At 32.5% G+C, this 13,823-nt stretch overlaps 2 protein-coding genes across 2 annotated transcripts in view; both read left to right on the forward strand.

Annotated features, from left to right (window-relative positions):
• LOC125814193 (14-3-3 protein 7) overlaps positions 1–13,823 on the forward strand; it is a 330,997-nt gene that overhangs the window by 249,810 nt on the left and 67,364 nt on the right. The window lies entirely within an intron of this gene.
• Positions 6,379–13,321, forward strand: LOC125814170 (probable pectin methyltransferase QUA2). The gene is made up of 9 exons (XM_049493626.1): positions 6,379–6,664; positions 7,182–7,908; positions 7,999–8,131; positions 8,530–8,770; positions 9,849–10,074; positions 10,202–10,377; positions 10,486–10,789; positions 11,855–11,993; positions 12,738–13,321. The coding sequence occupies exons 2-9, from the start codon at positions 7,190–7,192 to the stop codon at positions 12,891–12,893; spliced, it is 2,094 nt and encodes a 697-aa protein (XP_049349583.1). The 5' UTR covers positions 6,379–6,664; positions 7,182–7,189; the 3' UTR covers positions 12,894–13,321.

The raw sequence follows: 13,823 nt of genomic DNA on the forward strand, positions 1-13,823 counted from the left end.
GAAAACGAAAGTACATTTACTGGACACTTTGTAAGTGTCCTATTATTTTCCATTAATGGAAAGAGTGAAAGGACCATCAAATTTCCCTCATTAAACATATAGATTCAACTACTCCAACTTGTTAAAAATAAAAATAAAAATAAAAATCTTTCCTAAGAGCTATTATATTGGGAAAAGAGTCTGATATACCCCTCAACTTTGTCATTTAGAGCTGATATATCCCTCGTTATGAAAGTGGTTCATATATACCCCTACTTATATACAAATGACTCACATATACCCTTTTCCTTTAACGGAAATGGAAAAAAAAAATTAGTTTAATTTTTTATTTTTTTATTTTAAAAAAATAAAACCCCATATGAGTATATCTAATTCTCCTCAAACATATTTTTTCGACTTTTTTTTCGTTTCAAAGATTAATTTAGATTTATTATTTTGATAGTCAAATTTATTTATGTTTCACTAATATTCTTGTAAAACTTATTATAGATGACCAAATTTTTTTCTTCAAATACAAAAATTAAATTACAATAAAGACAAAAAAAAAATAGTTTTAAATTATAATATAGACAAAAAAAATAGTTTTAAATTTATTTTTTTTACACTAAGGAATGAAAGAAAAAAATAAAATAAGAATAAGAAACTCAAACAATTATAATCAAAGAAGTAAAAAAATAACTTATGTATGAAAAAGATTAAAATATACCTTTAACTTTGCTAGAAGAATCATATATACCCCTAAATAATTTTTCAGAAAATTAAAAGTAAAAATATAAATTTAAAACTATTTTTTTCACTTCCGTTAAATGAAGGGTATATGTGAGCTCATTTTTTAACGGTAGGGGTATATGTGAGTCGTTTGTATAACGGTAAGGGTATATATGAGCCACTTTCATAACGAGGGGCATATCAACTCCAAATGAAAAAGTTAAGGGGTATGTCAGGCCCTTTCCCTTGTTTAAATGCAAGAACAGGTAAAAAGAAATAGATCTTGGCCTAATTTAATCTCAAAACTAGTTTACGACAAGAATAAAGATTGTTCAAGTTCATATAAGGAAATCATTCATTTCTTTTTCATCTGATGTGACATTCTTCAAAAGAGCAAGAAATTTATATGAGAAATTGCTTCATTCCGTATTAACTCTTCTTAATGTTTATGGTCTTTATTTGTTGGTAAGTCTGCAAAATTGTTTATCTCTCTCGAGTCGTGTCTAATAATGATTTCTTGCAAATACTTACTTATAATCTTTGATAATAGACCTAAGAGGGGTAAAATCCCCCTCTTTTATAAGTCTAATATAAAGAAATCCGTCTCACTCCATTTCTAAATCTCTATATCCAATTCTCTTGCTAATTTTAGTCCTTATTTGATGCTCCATAATTTCATAGTGGTGCTTGAGGTCGACTCTCAGTTTACTTGTTTTCAATTTGGGTGGGGGGGGGGGGTTTCAAATCCTACCCGTTCAACCAAATCTGTATTTTAGCTCATTTCAACCTAAGTAATTTTTGGGCGAGATCAATAACTCATCTACTTATTAACTCAGTCCATTTGACTCAACCCAAATTTAGTTCAACTCATTTATTTGACACCTCTAATTTCAATATTCACTTACCTTATCATTTTTTAAAAATCTTCCGAAAGCAACATATCTAGTTTAGGCCCTCACTTTGCTACCAATATTTAATTCAATCAATCAGTTAACCTTGATTGGGGGAGAGAAATTCAACTAATTTATTTTCAAATTCAAAGAAAGTGAAAATACCGACAATGTTTATATAATTAAATGGAGTAGTACAAAAAGGAATTTTACTTTTGTCGATCGTTCAATTTTCGAGATATTAGAATACTAAGAATTAACAACAAAATGAAATGAAGATTAGTTAAACAAGTTCGATTATCGATAAACTAAGATTTTAATTAGAATTAAAACCCGTGAATTATATTGTCAGTTTAAATTTCAATAATGAGCGCTGATAACCTACGACGCGCCCCACTGTAACTTTTTTGTAGAGCCAACCGACACGTTAGCTACGGCGCGTCACCGACACAACAAACGCGGCTGGCTTAAATGGACCCCACCAACGAATTTATGAATTAAATATGAAAATTCCGTCTCTCTATGAATGCATGTGACTTTTCTGAATAAATTAATTATTAAATTTTCTCCACTGAATAAATTCTTTTGTTTCTACACATCTCTGATCTGAATTTTTTCTTTTCTTACCTTATAAAAAAATACTGTGAAAACGTAGTACTTATTTGTTAAAATAATCACTTCTCAATACTAATCTTGTCTAAATATATAATAAAATAGAATAAAATCTGGTGGGAATTATACTCTTGTAGCCTCCTTATTAAAAGTTCCAATAATTGCGCCTTAAAGTTTAAATTTCAGGGCAAAACAACATATTCGCTTAATTTGGTTAAAATGTAAACAACACACAATTTGGTTAAAATGTACCTAAGATTTGAGATTACATTGAATATATTGTTATCGTATATATTACGAGCATTCAAGTGAATTATATGTAGTGTAACAATAGGCCTTACTATGTTCTGACTATAGTATATTAATTGTCTTTTTTTTTCGTTTACACAGTTCAGAGTAATTTAAATAATAAGGGTATAATTTTATTAGTTTACCTCTCTTGACAATTTTTTTATGAAACTTTACACATGTATGAATTAATAATAAGAATAAAATGAAAAGTTTAATTAATTCTTTTTTTTATCTTATAAATAATTTAGAATACTATTTTTTAACATAATGAACAACTAATATAAAATTGAAAAGTGTACAACCATAGTGGTCAATCAATTCCCTTTTAACTCTTTGAGATCGACTATTCTATTTTAACCTCCTATCTTTTCTTTCTCCCATTTAATGTCACTAATAAGACCATCAGATGGTTCATTCATGTGACCGCAAATTGGGGTCACTTTTAATTTTGCATATTTTTTCACTAGTCCCACTGAATTCTTTGGCTTTTCATGATGAAAAATAAAAATTATACTGCATCATTATTTAATATCCAAGATGTTGGAACCTTTTTTAAAATATTTTCTTTCTTTATTTTTAGTTGTTCATTTTGTAATTTACGTTCTTTGAAAAAAATGATTAGTACTTATGAATTTTTATCATAATATTCATATTAATTGATTCAATCTTTAAAAATAATTAGAGAAAAAAGATTAACGTTAAGGTAAAACATAAAAAAAAAACTTTTGATATTCTAAAAGTGATTTGTAGGTAAAAGTTAAAATATAAATTTTATTCTCTTTAGTTCATAATAATTAAATTTGCAAGGCAATGTACACCTATTACACTATTAATTTATTTTGAACATTGTAAAAGGGCTTAAAAATTTAATTGTTATGAACTATCGATAGTAATGATATAGTAGACAAGTAAAAATAATCAAACAAAGTATATCTCAATTGGTTGTTTATTTTGTTGAATCGACAATCAAATTTTTCACTTTTAATTATATTTCCTTTCTTTTTATTTTTTATTTTTTATATTTATCTGGTGTTTGGTATTTGCATTGCATAATGTGGGGAAGCACTCAAATTCCTACTAATATTTTTTTTTCTTATTTAAAACTCGTTATTAAGATTTATAATAGACAACAATAGTTTCATTTGCTACATCAAATCGTTGATATATATTTCCATTTCTTCCTTTTTCCCCCAAAACAAGTTAGAGGAAACTTATGAACCAGTCCTAGCTAAGATGTGGAGAAGTTTGTCGGCCAATAAAATTGAACTAAATCGACCGTCATAAATTCAGCTAGCTGTGATTAATTAAGTACAACAAAAGACAATCTTGTTAGAGAAATAAGCATTTTAAACTAATTATTCCTAATTTACTCTTTTGATATAGACAGCAATAAGTAAATCCCTTAATTGTCTCTATAATATATACACTACAATCTATATCAATTTAATTCTTGGCTCTTTTTTGGGTTGAAATGAAATCATATCGTCCGTGTTCATTTTTACTAGTTTAATATTTTAAAAATAATTTTTTAATAAATCAAGGAAAAAAATTATTTTTATTTCACTCTTAACATTAATTATTTATTTCAAAATTTAATATCAATATATATCAATTAATATAAATATTATGATAAAAATATTTATATTAATCATTATTTTGCGGTGAAACATACCTTAAAATGACAAAAGATACAAAAGGGGTGGGACATGTATGACTAGGATTCACGGATATATAGTTGTACAAGAATATAAATATATAGTGGTAGTAAAGCCCTTCAAGATTTAAAAGTGCATTTTTTTTTTTATATAGTACAAGATATTTGATCTGCTTACCTATCAAAGGGGATAGGAATTTGTATTTACCAAAAAAGTCTGCTGTTATATATATATTCATCATCTTCTCGATTTTAACATTAATTTTGTGGAGCCTACTGCCTCCTTCCATCCCATCTTCATAGCTATCATGCTTTAGTAAATTTAGAGAGGAAGATCAACTTGAGTCGTAGTGCACTTGTGAGACTGTTTTATTCTTTATAACAGGTCTCAGGTTTAAATTTTGCGTCACTTCCAAATGAGCCCTGCAGTGTGCAAGGCCTTGCAGTGTGCGATCCGAATGATGTTCGTGCGTCACCCCAAATGAACCCTGCAATGCGTAGCTGAGCCTTGCAGTGTGTGATCCAAATTTAGTAAGGACTCCAATGTAGGCTTCAGACATTCTAGAACTAAAAGAAAATAAATTATAGAGGGATGTTTTTTTTTTTTTTTTTTTAAAGTCAATTCTTTAAATATTCATCCAAATAAATTTCTTAAATGTCAATAAGAACAAAATGAAACTTTTGTAGTTCCTTTATCATCATCAAAAGATGTTTTGCCGTGGCTAGAGTTGTTTCTTTTCTTAATTAGACGTCTCAGTTTTGAGTTATAGATATGAATATTTTTTTTATAAAGATCACTTTTTTAAATGAGTCTTACGTGACACGAATTTAAATTAAATTGAAATTTAATATAGATATTAGAAATTGATGTACGGTGATCTTACCCTAGAGTCACCATGCTTATACTGTACCACAACTTACTCCTTATAAACTACACACTATTGTCTTTTTTTCTTTTGTGGTGAAATTTTTATCAATTAATGTCATATAATCTATAATATTATTGTATCTAAATGGTCCATTCTACTCCCATATTATCTATGCATAGACAAAAAATAAAAAATAGATAGGCAAGTAAAGAGACAATAGGAAGCTGCAAATCCGGCGCAAGTTGCTATCAAAATCCAGATCTACTCTTAAATTCTCATACCCAAAAGTCTTTTGATAATGGTTAATTATAGAATTTAAGTTGTACAATAATTTATTTTACATTATAAATATAATTTTATTTGTATTACAAATTAGGTACTACTATTTTTAACTTGTTATAAATGAGTACTTAACATTTTTTATCAAGTAAAATACTTCTCAATTTACATAGTTTATTAAGGAGTGAGTGTGTCAAAATTAAAAACACTACTTATTTTGACACATTCTTTAAGAATTTTTTAATTAAATATGTATTTTATTAAAGATATTTTTGAATTATAAATGTGTTTACTTACTCTCTTTCCATTCACTTTCATTGTCCATTATTTCAAAATTAGATTCATTTTTTACTTGTCACTTTTGATATAACAAGATTTTTTATTTTATTTTTATTTTACGCTCAACACTAATTATTTATTCCCCAAATTATTTTTAAGATCTAAGATTATACATCAATTAATATGTATATTATAGTAAAACACTCTTATTAATCATATTTTTTCACATGTGAAACTTAAATGGACAAGTAAAAGTAAATTAAAAGGAGTACTATTTTTGATATAAGAATCATGTAAAATAAAATAGATGTAGTCGTAATTCTTACTCCCCTAATTTATTATAATTCTGAATTCACCCTTATTATCAATCAAATTTAATTTCGTAAATTCATTATTTTATTATTTACTTTTTAAATGTTGTGTTAAATCGGACAAATAAAAATGGACTGAGGGATTAAGAAAAAAAATTAGTTAGTGATAATTGATCTAATGGTCTTCACCCACCAGTTGAAATTAAGACGAGTAAGTGAGTGAGTCGGTTCCTACTAATTGCGTCACTTTCAACAAATCTTTAAATAATTAAGAATTACAGTTGCTATTTGAACTCTCTACTCTACTAATCACTTTCTCTCTCTACTTTTAACTATATTCTGAACTGTGTATACCTATTTCACAACATATAGCTTCTTGATTAATTATTTAATTAGTAGTACTATTAACTACTACAACGTATTAATTAAAAAAAATAATTATTTCATAGACCTCATATATATGAAACGCCTTCCCAAGAAGAGTAGATTGAAAGAGTGCTTTTTTTTTTTCTTTCGTTTTCACGGGTGAGCACCTGTAGTGATTGGATCCATACTTCTACTGCATTATATTCTCAACCCCTTTTCTTTCTCTCTCTATTTTTTTGTTCTTTCTCTCTCTAAACAATCCAAAATTTGTTTCGAATGTGAGAGAAGAGTGGGAGCTCAAGTTCAGGAAGAAGACTGGGAATTCTTGATTTGTGGGAATTTGATAGAAAGTTGAAAGCTTTTTTGCTATTAAGAAACTGGGTTTCATTTATTTTTTGGTTTAAGGTATTCAAAACCTTTCTTTCTTAGCAAATTGTAACTATTTCTGGTTTTTTTTCTTTTTTTTCCTTGGTGGGTTTTGCAAAAAGATTCCATTTTTGGCTTCTACTTATTGAATTGATCTAAAATGGGAAATGGGGTGTTTTGGGTTTTTTTAGTTTTTTATTTCCGTGTTTGTGTAGTATACTGAACTGACTTTACTTCCATTTCTACTCAACTAAATCTCATATTTTACTTGGTGGATAAGGAAAGAACTTGTTCATAATGTTTATAGTGGCATAAGCATTTAATATTTTAGTAGAATGTATCTGCTTTTGTTCTACTGTTTCTTAGCATTTGATTGTTTTTGTAAGTAATACTGTTGTGATGTTCATTTGGGGGTCCATGGATCTAGTTGGAAAGTGTGATTTGATCTTGTTCTTAGAGATAGAGTTTATTTATTCATGTTATTGTTTATTTATGTGAATAAAGTTTTGTTCTTGGTATATCTTTTTTATAATTTGTTCTGCTTGGGGATTATCAGGTTGGAATATGTCAAGGCCACTCCATAGAGGTGTGTCAGGTGGGGGGAGGTTATCAGTTAATGGCCCTGATTTCTGGGATGACTCTCAGATGAAAGATAAAATAGAAAAGGAAGATTTGGAGCGTAATCGCTCGCCTGGTGATCAGACTTATTCACCTACCAAATTCCTTTGCCGGATTCTGTTTCCAGATAATTCTCCTTCAAAACATAATTTGGGTGAAAATGGCTTACTTTCTGATCCATTTAGCCCTGGAACTGGAAGAAATAGACTTAAGTATGCTTTGGGTTGGATCAGGCTGAGCTTAGTTGGCATAGTACTTCTTGCCCTTACTGGATCCTTTTGGTGGACAGTTTCGATAACCTCCTCGTCGAGAGGTCATATATACCATGGATACAGGCAGCTTCAGGAGCAAGTAGTATCGGATTTGAGAGACATTGGACAGCTCTCTCTTGGTGCTGCAAATGTGAAGGATATAGAATACTGTCCTCCTGAATCTGAGAACTTTATTCCATGTTTCAATGTGTCAGAAAATCTTGATTTGGGCCTTTCTAAAGGCGAGGAGGTTGACCGCCATTGTGGACCTGGTTCAAGACAAAATTGCTTGGTACTTCCCCCTGTTAATTACAAGATTCCTCTTAGGTGGCCTACCGGTAGAGATGTCATTTGGCATGCAAATGTTAATATTACTGCTCAAGAGGTACTCTCCTCTGGAAGTATGACAAAAAGGTGAGTGCAAAATGCAAGTTTCTTTTGCTTAACTATGATTGTATTATCTGCTCCTTTGCTTATTTGTCTCCTCAAAACATGCAATGTTAGGTTGATGATGTTGGAAGAAGAGCAGATTTCCTTTCGGTCAGACTCTGCCATGTTTGACAGCATTGAAGACTACTCACATCAAATAGCAGAAATGATTGGGCTACGGAATGAATCAAACTTTGTACGAGCCGGGGTAAGTGGATTCTAATTGTTGGGACTGGTTTCTGGTGTACTTCCACTTGTGCTCCGTAGTTCATCCTTGTATTCAGAATTCCTTATCACTTCCTACTACTTGATTAAAAAAACCATCTTGTGCTAAAATTCCATTGACCAGTGAAATACGGTTTCCCTTTGCTTACTATATGCATATCTGGATAGTATACTTATATTATTTCCGTATATTTTTGCTGTAGTCCTTAAGAAAGCTTCTACAACAACTAGATCTCATTGAATTTTCGTTTAGATTTCTCTTCCGCTCTTGAAGGACTGCTTCTGTCAGATTTGGAAATGTTAGTTCTATTTTCCTTTTTGTCCGGTGCCATTAAAGTTGTATCAAACTCTAACTACTTGATACTCTTGCTTCCTTTTCAGGTCCGAACTATCTTGGATATTGGATGTGGTTATGGCAGTTTTGGGGCACATCTCTTTTCTAGCCAACTATTGACCATGTGTGTTGCAAACTATGAAGCTTCAGGCAGTCAAGTTCAGCTGACACTTGAAAGAGGTCTTCCCGCAATGATTGGATCATTTAATTCAAAGCAATTGCCGTATCCATCTCTTTCCTTTGATATGATACATTGTGCGGAATGTCATGTTGACTGGGATCAGAAAGGTACTCTTCAGAATTATGTACTTTGTTAATATTCTTAGTTCTCTTTATCTGGAAAATTTTGTATATGCAAATGGGTAGAACCTTGTTTAGGTCTCACTTTCATATGAACTAGTTACCAAGTGATGTTTCATAATTCATGCATGGATTTAGGAACATACAAGACATTGCATCAGGGGATTTTAATTGGAACAAGTGAAAACTTGACAAGTAGTCTTTTTTCTCAACATGACTGTGCTCCTATACTTGAATTATTTAAATCAGTTGTGATGCAGTTCCAAGGCCATTCCCTTGGTTTCGCTGCTTGTATCCTGAAGAAAAGGTATCTGACATAAGTTCATAGACATCAGCATATAGCAAGTAATCTTGATGTCCAGTATGTTCTCATACTTCCATTTGTAACAAAAGTTCGGGAAGAACTGAGTTTATACAGGTTCTTTCAAATGTTACATCACTATTCACTGAAGACTAACAAATCTAAGGGGAGGAAAGTTGGTGCTTCCTTTAAATGGTTGTTTCTTTTTTATGACCGATGTCCTGGTCAACTTGCCACACCTCTATTGTTGTACTGTATACCTGTGACCTCCCAGCACAGGTATCAGCTAAGTCTGCCAACCAAGGCTTAGATCGATGGTAAGAAATGAAATCACCTAGTGTATTTTTTTGCCTCCGCTTTGATTTGAACCCACGACCTCATGGTTCTTCTCCCACTTCATTGACCACCAGTTCATACCCTTGGCCCTTGGGTGCAACACTTCTCTTCCCTCTTTGGAACTGCTAATAACTATTACTTGATGGTAAGAATTGAAATCACCTAGTGTTTTTTTTTTGCCCTCTGCTTTAATTTGAACCCAAGAGTTCATGGTTCTCCTCCCACTTCATTGACCACCGGTTCATACCCTTGGCCCTTGGGTGCAACACTTCTTTCCTATTAGGATCGGCTAATAACTAGTTCTTCCTATTGGGATGTTTTCCGTAAGTTCACCATTATTGTAATTCTGCTTCGTATTACTAATGTACAAGTTAAATCTTGTATACTATCATTTATTAAGGCCTTAATAATAACTGAATTGTGGTGCAGATGGTATTTTTCTTGTTGAAGTTGATCGATTGTTAAGGCCTGGTGGATATTTTGTCTGGACTTCAACTGTTACGAATACTCAGCGCTCCGTCCGCAACAAAGTGAACCTGAAAAAATGGAACTTTGTCCGGAATTTTGCTGAAAGTATGTGCTGGGAGCTGTTACCACAACAAGATGAAACTGTTGTATGGAAAAAGACAAGTTTAAAGAAATGCTATTTTGCAAGGTGTGCAGACCATGTCCACATATCTTCATTTCAATTTTTATTTCCCAACCCTCAATAGGTCATATCTTTGATCAAGTGGCATGTAAGCAATGATTGTGGGACTATAAAGAGTTGCCTCTGTTTACAGGAGACCAGGTGTTGGGCCTTCTATCTGCAGTAAAGGACAGGACATTGAATCCCCATATTATCGACCTCTACAAGCATGCATTGCTGGAACCCAAAGCCGCCGGTGGATTCCTATTGAAGAAAGGACAAAGTGGCCTTCTAGGGCCAAATTAAACTCCAGCGAACTTAAGATTCATGGTAATGGGGTATCCTCATTTTCAAAAGTTATAAATGTGGAACACTTTGTTACATGATGTTATTTAGTTTCCTCTGAACATCTATTGATAGTGCTCTGTGTTTTATTAGGTTTGTTATCTGAAGCTCTTGCTGAGGATTCCCTTAACTGGAATTCAGCAGTTAACAATTATTGGTCACTTCTTTCACCTTTAATATTTTCCGATCACCCGAAGCGACCTGGTGATGATGATCCTTCTCCTCCCTATAATATGCTTAGAAATGTGCTAGACATGAATGCCCATTTTGGTGGTTTGAATGCTGCTCTGCTGGATGCTAGAAAGTCAGTGTGGGTCATGAATGTTATTCCCACTAGTGGGTCTAACTATCTTCCCCTAATTATCGACAGGGGATTCGTTGGTGTTTTGCATGATTGGTAATTTCTCTTCTCTTTCTCTAGTGAAGGAATCCACTGGATAAATATCTAGTCTTAATACATGCAACATTTTCTAGTTACATGATAAAGAACTCTAGATGCATAAATCTGTCTGTAAATTGAATTTGGATGATAGCTTCTGATCGCCCTAACTCTTTATGTTTCCTAATAATTGCCATACCTCACAATTCATATTATTTGGTTGAACAACACTTATCACTTTTCACAACCCGTTGGCAGATGTGGATCCAAAATTTGAAGTTTGTGGGTTCTTATAATGATCTCAAATTAATATACAGTATAATTGAGTTCACAGTCAAATATTTATAAATATTTAATGGATTTCTTAATATATATCCATGGTTTTGTGCAAAAGCTATTGTGTTTCCGTGAACCCATATATTGTGTTCTAGATCCATGACTACTCGTTGGTTCCACGATCTATATGGTTGTAAGTTGTAACTAGGTTCAGTGACTAAATTTCCTTCTCCAAGACAGCATCTTTCCGCAGAGTTTCTTTGCCCCTATTTACATGAAAATAATTTTTAGCTTTGGATTTAAACACTTACAAGCTGGAGAAGTTTATGCTCACTAGTAACTCATTTTTTGTGATTGAGATGAAGAGGGAGCATGTATATCATAAATAAGGAGCAAAGTACTGATGACTGAGTAACATGTTTGCCAGTCTAAACTCTTGCACTTCTATTGACTTTCTGGGACTTTCATTTTATCCACTCGAAAGAACTTGTAGGTACTGGTTTGTGCTTGATCAATTGTATTTCTGGTGTTAAGGGAATACTGTATTGTATAGATAGTTGGCAGGAATCATACATGCTTGTAGATGACTCGTGTTAACACACTTAGACCAACTTCTAAATGCTTTCAACATCGACTTGTTTTCAGTAATGAAAATGTTGACTTAAAGAAACAAGGTCGATTGCAAGTCACATAAAAGCAGTTCATCTTGATTCATAAACTTTATCAAAAACAACTTCGTTTTATTTGTTTATTTAATATCTTTTGGGTGGATTCTGTGACTAATTTTGCTTTCTATTTCCTTTGCAGGTGTGAGGCATTTCCAACATATCCAAGAACTTACGATCTGGTACATGCTAATGGACTTCTGTCAATGGAATTTGGCCAACATAGCAGATGTCTGATGTTTGACCTGTTTATTGAGATGGATCGTGTTCTTCGTCCGGAGGTATGTATATTTGTTGCTACACTTTGCTAGTTCTTATTTTGTAATTATGCATCACTTAGATGGAGTTCTTGATAGTCAACAAGTAGTGACTTGTCAAGCTCTAATGTATATAATGGTGCAATAAGACTAGAATTAAGATAACTCTATCATATGATTCATCCACTTCTTTTTTACAAGCAACCGAAATGTGGTTCTCGGAATCAGAGGGAGGTCTTTAAAGTCTTAGTGGGATTTGGGTTGCAAAAGGAGTTGTATGATTCAGCTCCTGTTTTCCACTCGCATAAGTGGCTACACTGGAAGTCTTTTTCTTAGCTAGAGAGGCATTGAAGTGGGCTCCATAAGAGTACAGAACATAGTGGTGTGATGATGCAGCATATAATGCCCCCTCCAATAGCAGCTCTTTTTCTTAGTTTATCCTTTCCTATCACTAGTTATTCCTCCCTTTTCCCTCTCGTCTTTTGTTATAAGCATCCTTTTCTTCCTCCCACTCATAAGCACTGTATTGCAACTTTGAATGAGGCCGTACAGGTTATTATGGTATTCGCTCTTTGCGACCTGAATACTATGCGTACTTATGGCATATCTATAATTTCTACCTGAACATGCCATTTACCCTTTGATCTTGTATGCCAAAACACGTTCACCCACTTTCAGCTGTTTTTAATGTACCTGAATGCTGAGCAACATCAACATACTCTTGACTGGTTTTTTCTCTGTCTGCTAACCACTATTTGCATGCTGCAGGGCTGGGTGATTTTACGCGACACTGTCCCTCTTATTGAATTAGCAAGATCTCATGCAGCACGGTTGAAATGGGACGCGAGAGTTATAGAGGTAGAAAGCAGTGATGAGAAGCTACTAATTTGCCAGAAACCATTTTCAAGAAGACAAGCTAGCTAAAAATTGGCAAGGATCTCAAGATTGTAGATGATAATAGTCATTTGTTTGTTGGATCATATTATTAAACAGCAAAAATTTCACACAGAAAGGGCGGTAACGAAATTTTTTGGACAGTCAGAAAAGCAAGAGAGCACAAGAAGAGAAGACAACAGAATGGTTCTGCAAAGGGACCAAAACCACAACTCCTATGTAGCCGTAAGGTGTACGTAGGGCCATGTAATTACACATTTGAGGCACAGTGCAAATGGGAATTGTTTTAGGGCTATAGTTTTTTCCTTGTGATGTCTCATTTTATTATAACTATACAAGCAAAAACCATATGTTGATTGAAATTGTGAAGGTATTATAGAATAAGGGCAATCCTAGCTGCTGTAGCATATCTCAATTGTTTTTGACTCCTTTACCTCCACATTTTTCCTTTTTTGATAGTTCATCCTTGATACTCTGGCAAGTGATTCCAGTTCATTTTCTCATATTTTGTTGGTGATATTTTACGGAAAATATTCTCCTCGACAAAAACAAGTTCCTTAAAAATGAAGAAAATGACTAGAAAAACAAAAAACGCTCTACACCAATTGTCTTTTTCATCTTCCAACACCTCATAGAGTCATAGTACTTGTTCTAAACTATATACAAATGTTTTTTCTATCATTAACCGGAAATTGTCTTAGTAATGGGATACAACCTTAAGTTGCATTTTTAACGGTAGATATGCAGAATTTCAATTACTCAGATATGAATGATGATATAAAGTCATCTTTACGGATAATTGACTTTCTCATGATTCACAATGTTCAAAATTAACATAACAAGTAAGTGAGAAACTATTATTAAACTTGTTCGATCACCAAAAGGATCATCTTTATAGATTGGTTGTAGTACTGCAGATTTCGCAATTCAATACTAAAAAAATTTCATTAGAACACTTGA

The sequence above is a fragment of the Solanum verrucosum genome, unplaced genomic scaffold (assembly GCF_900185275.1).
Source record: "Solanum verrucosum unplaced genomic scaffold, falcon-dt-bn FXZP01000230.1, whole genome shotgun sequence".
NCBI lineage: Eukaryota > Viridiplantae > Streptophyta > Magnoliopsida > Solanales > Solanaceae > Solanum > Solanum verrucosum.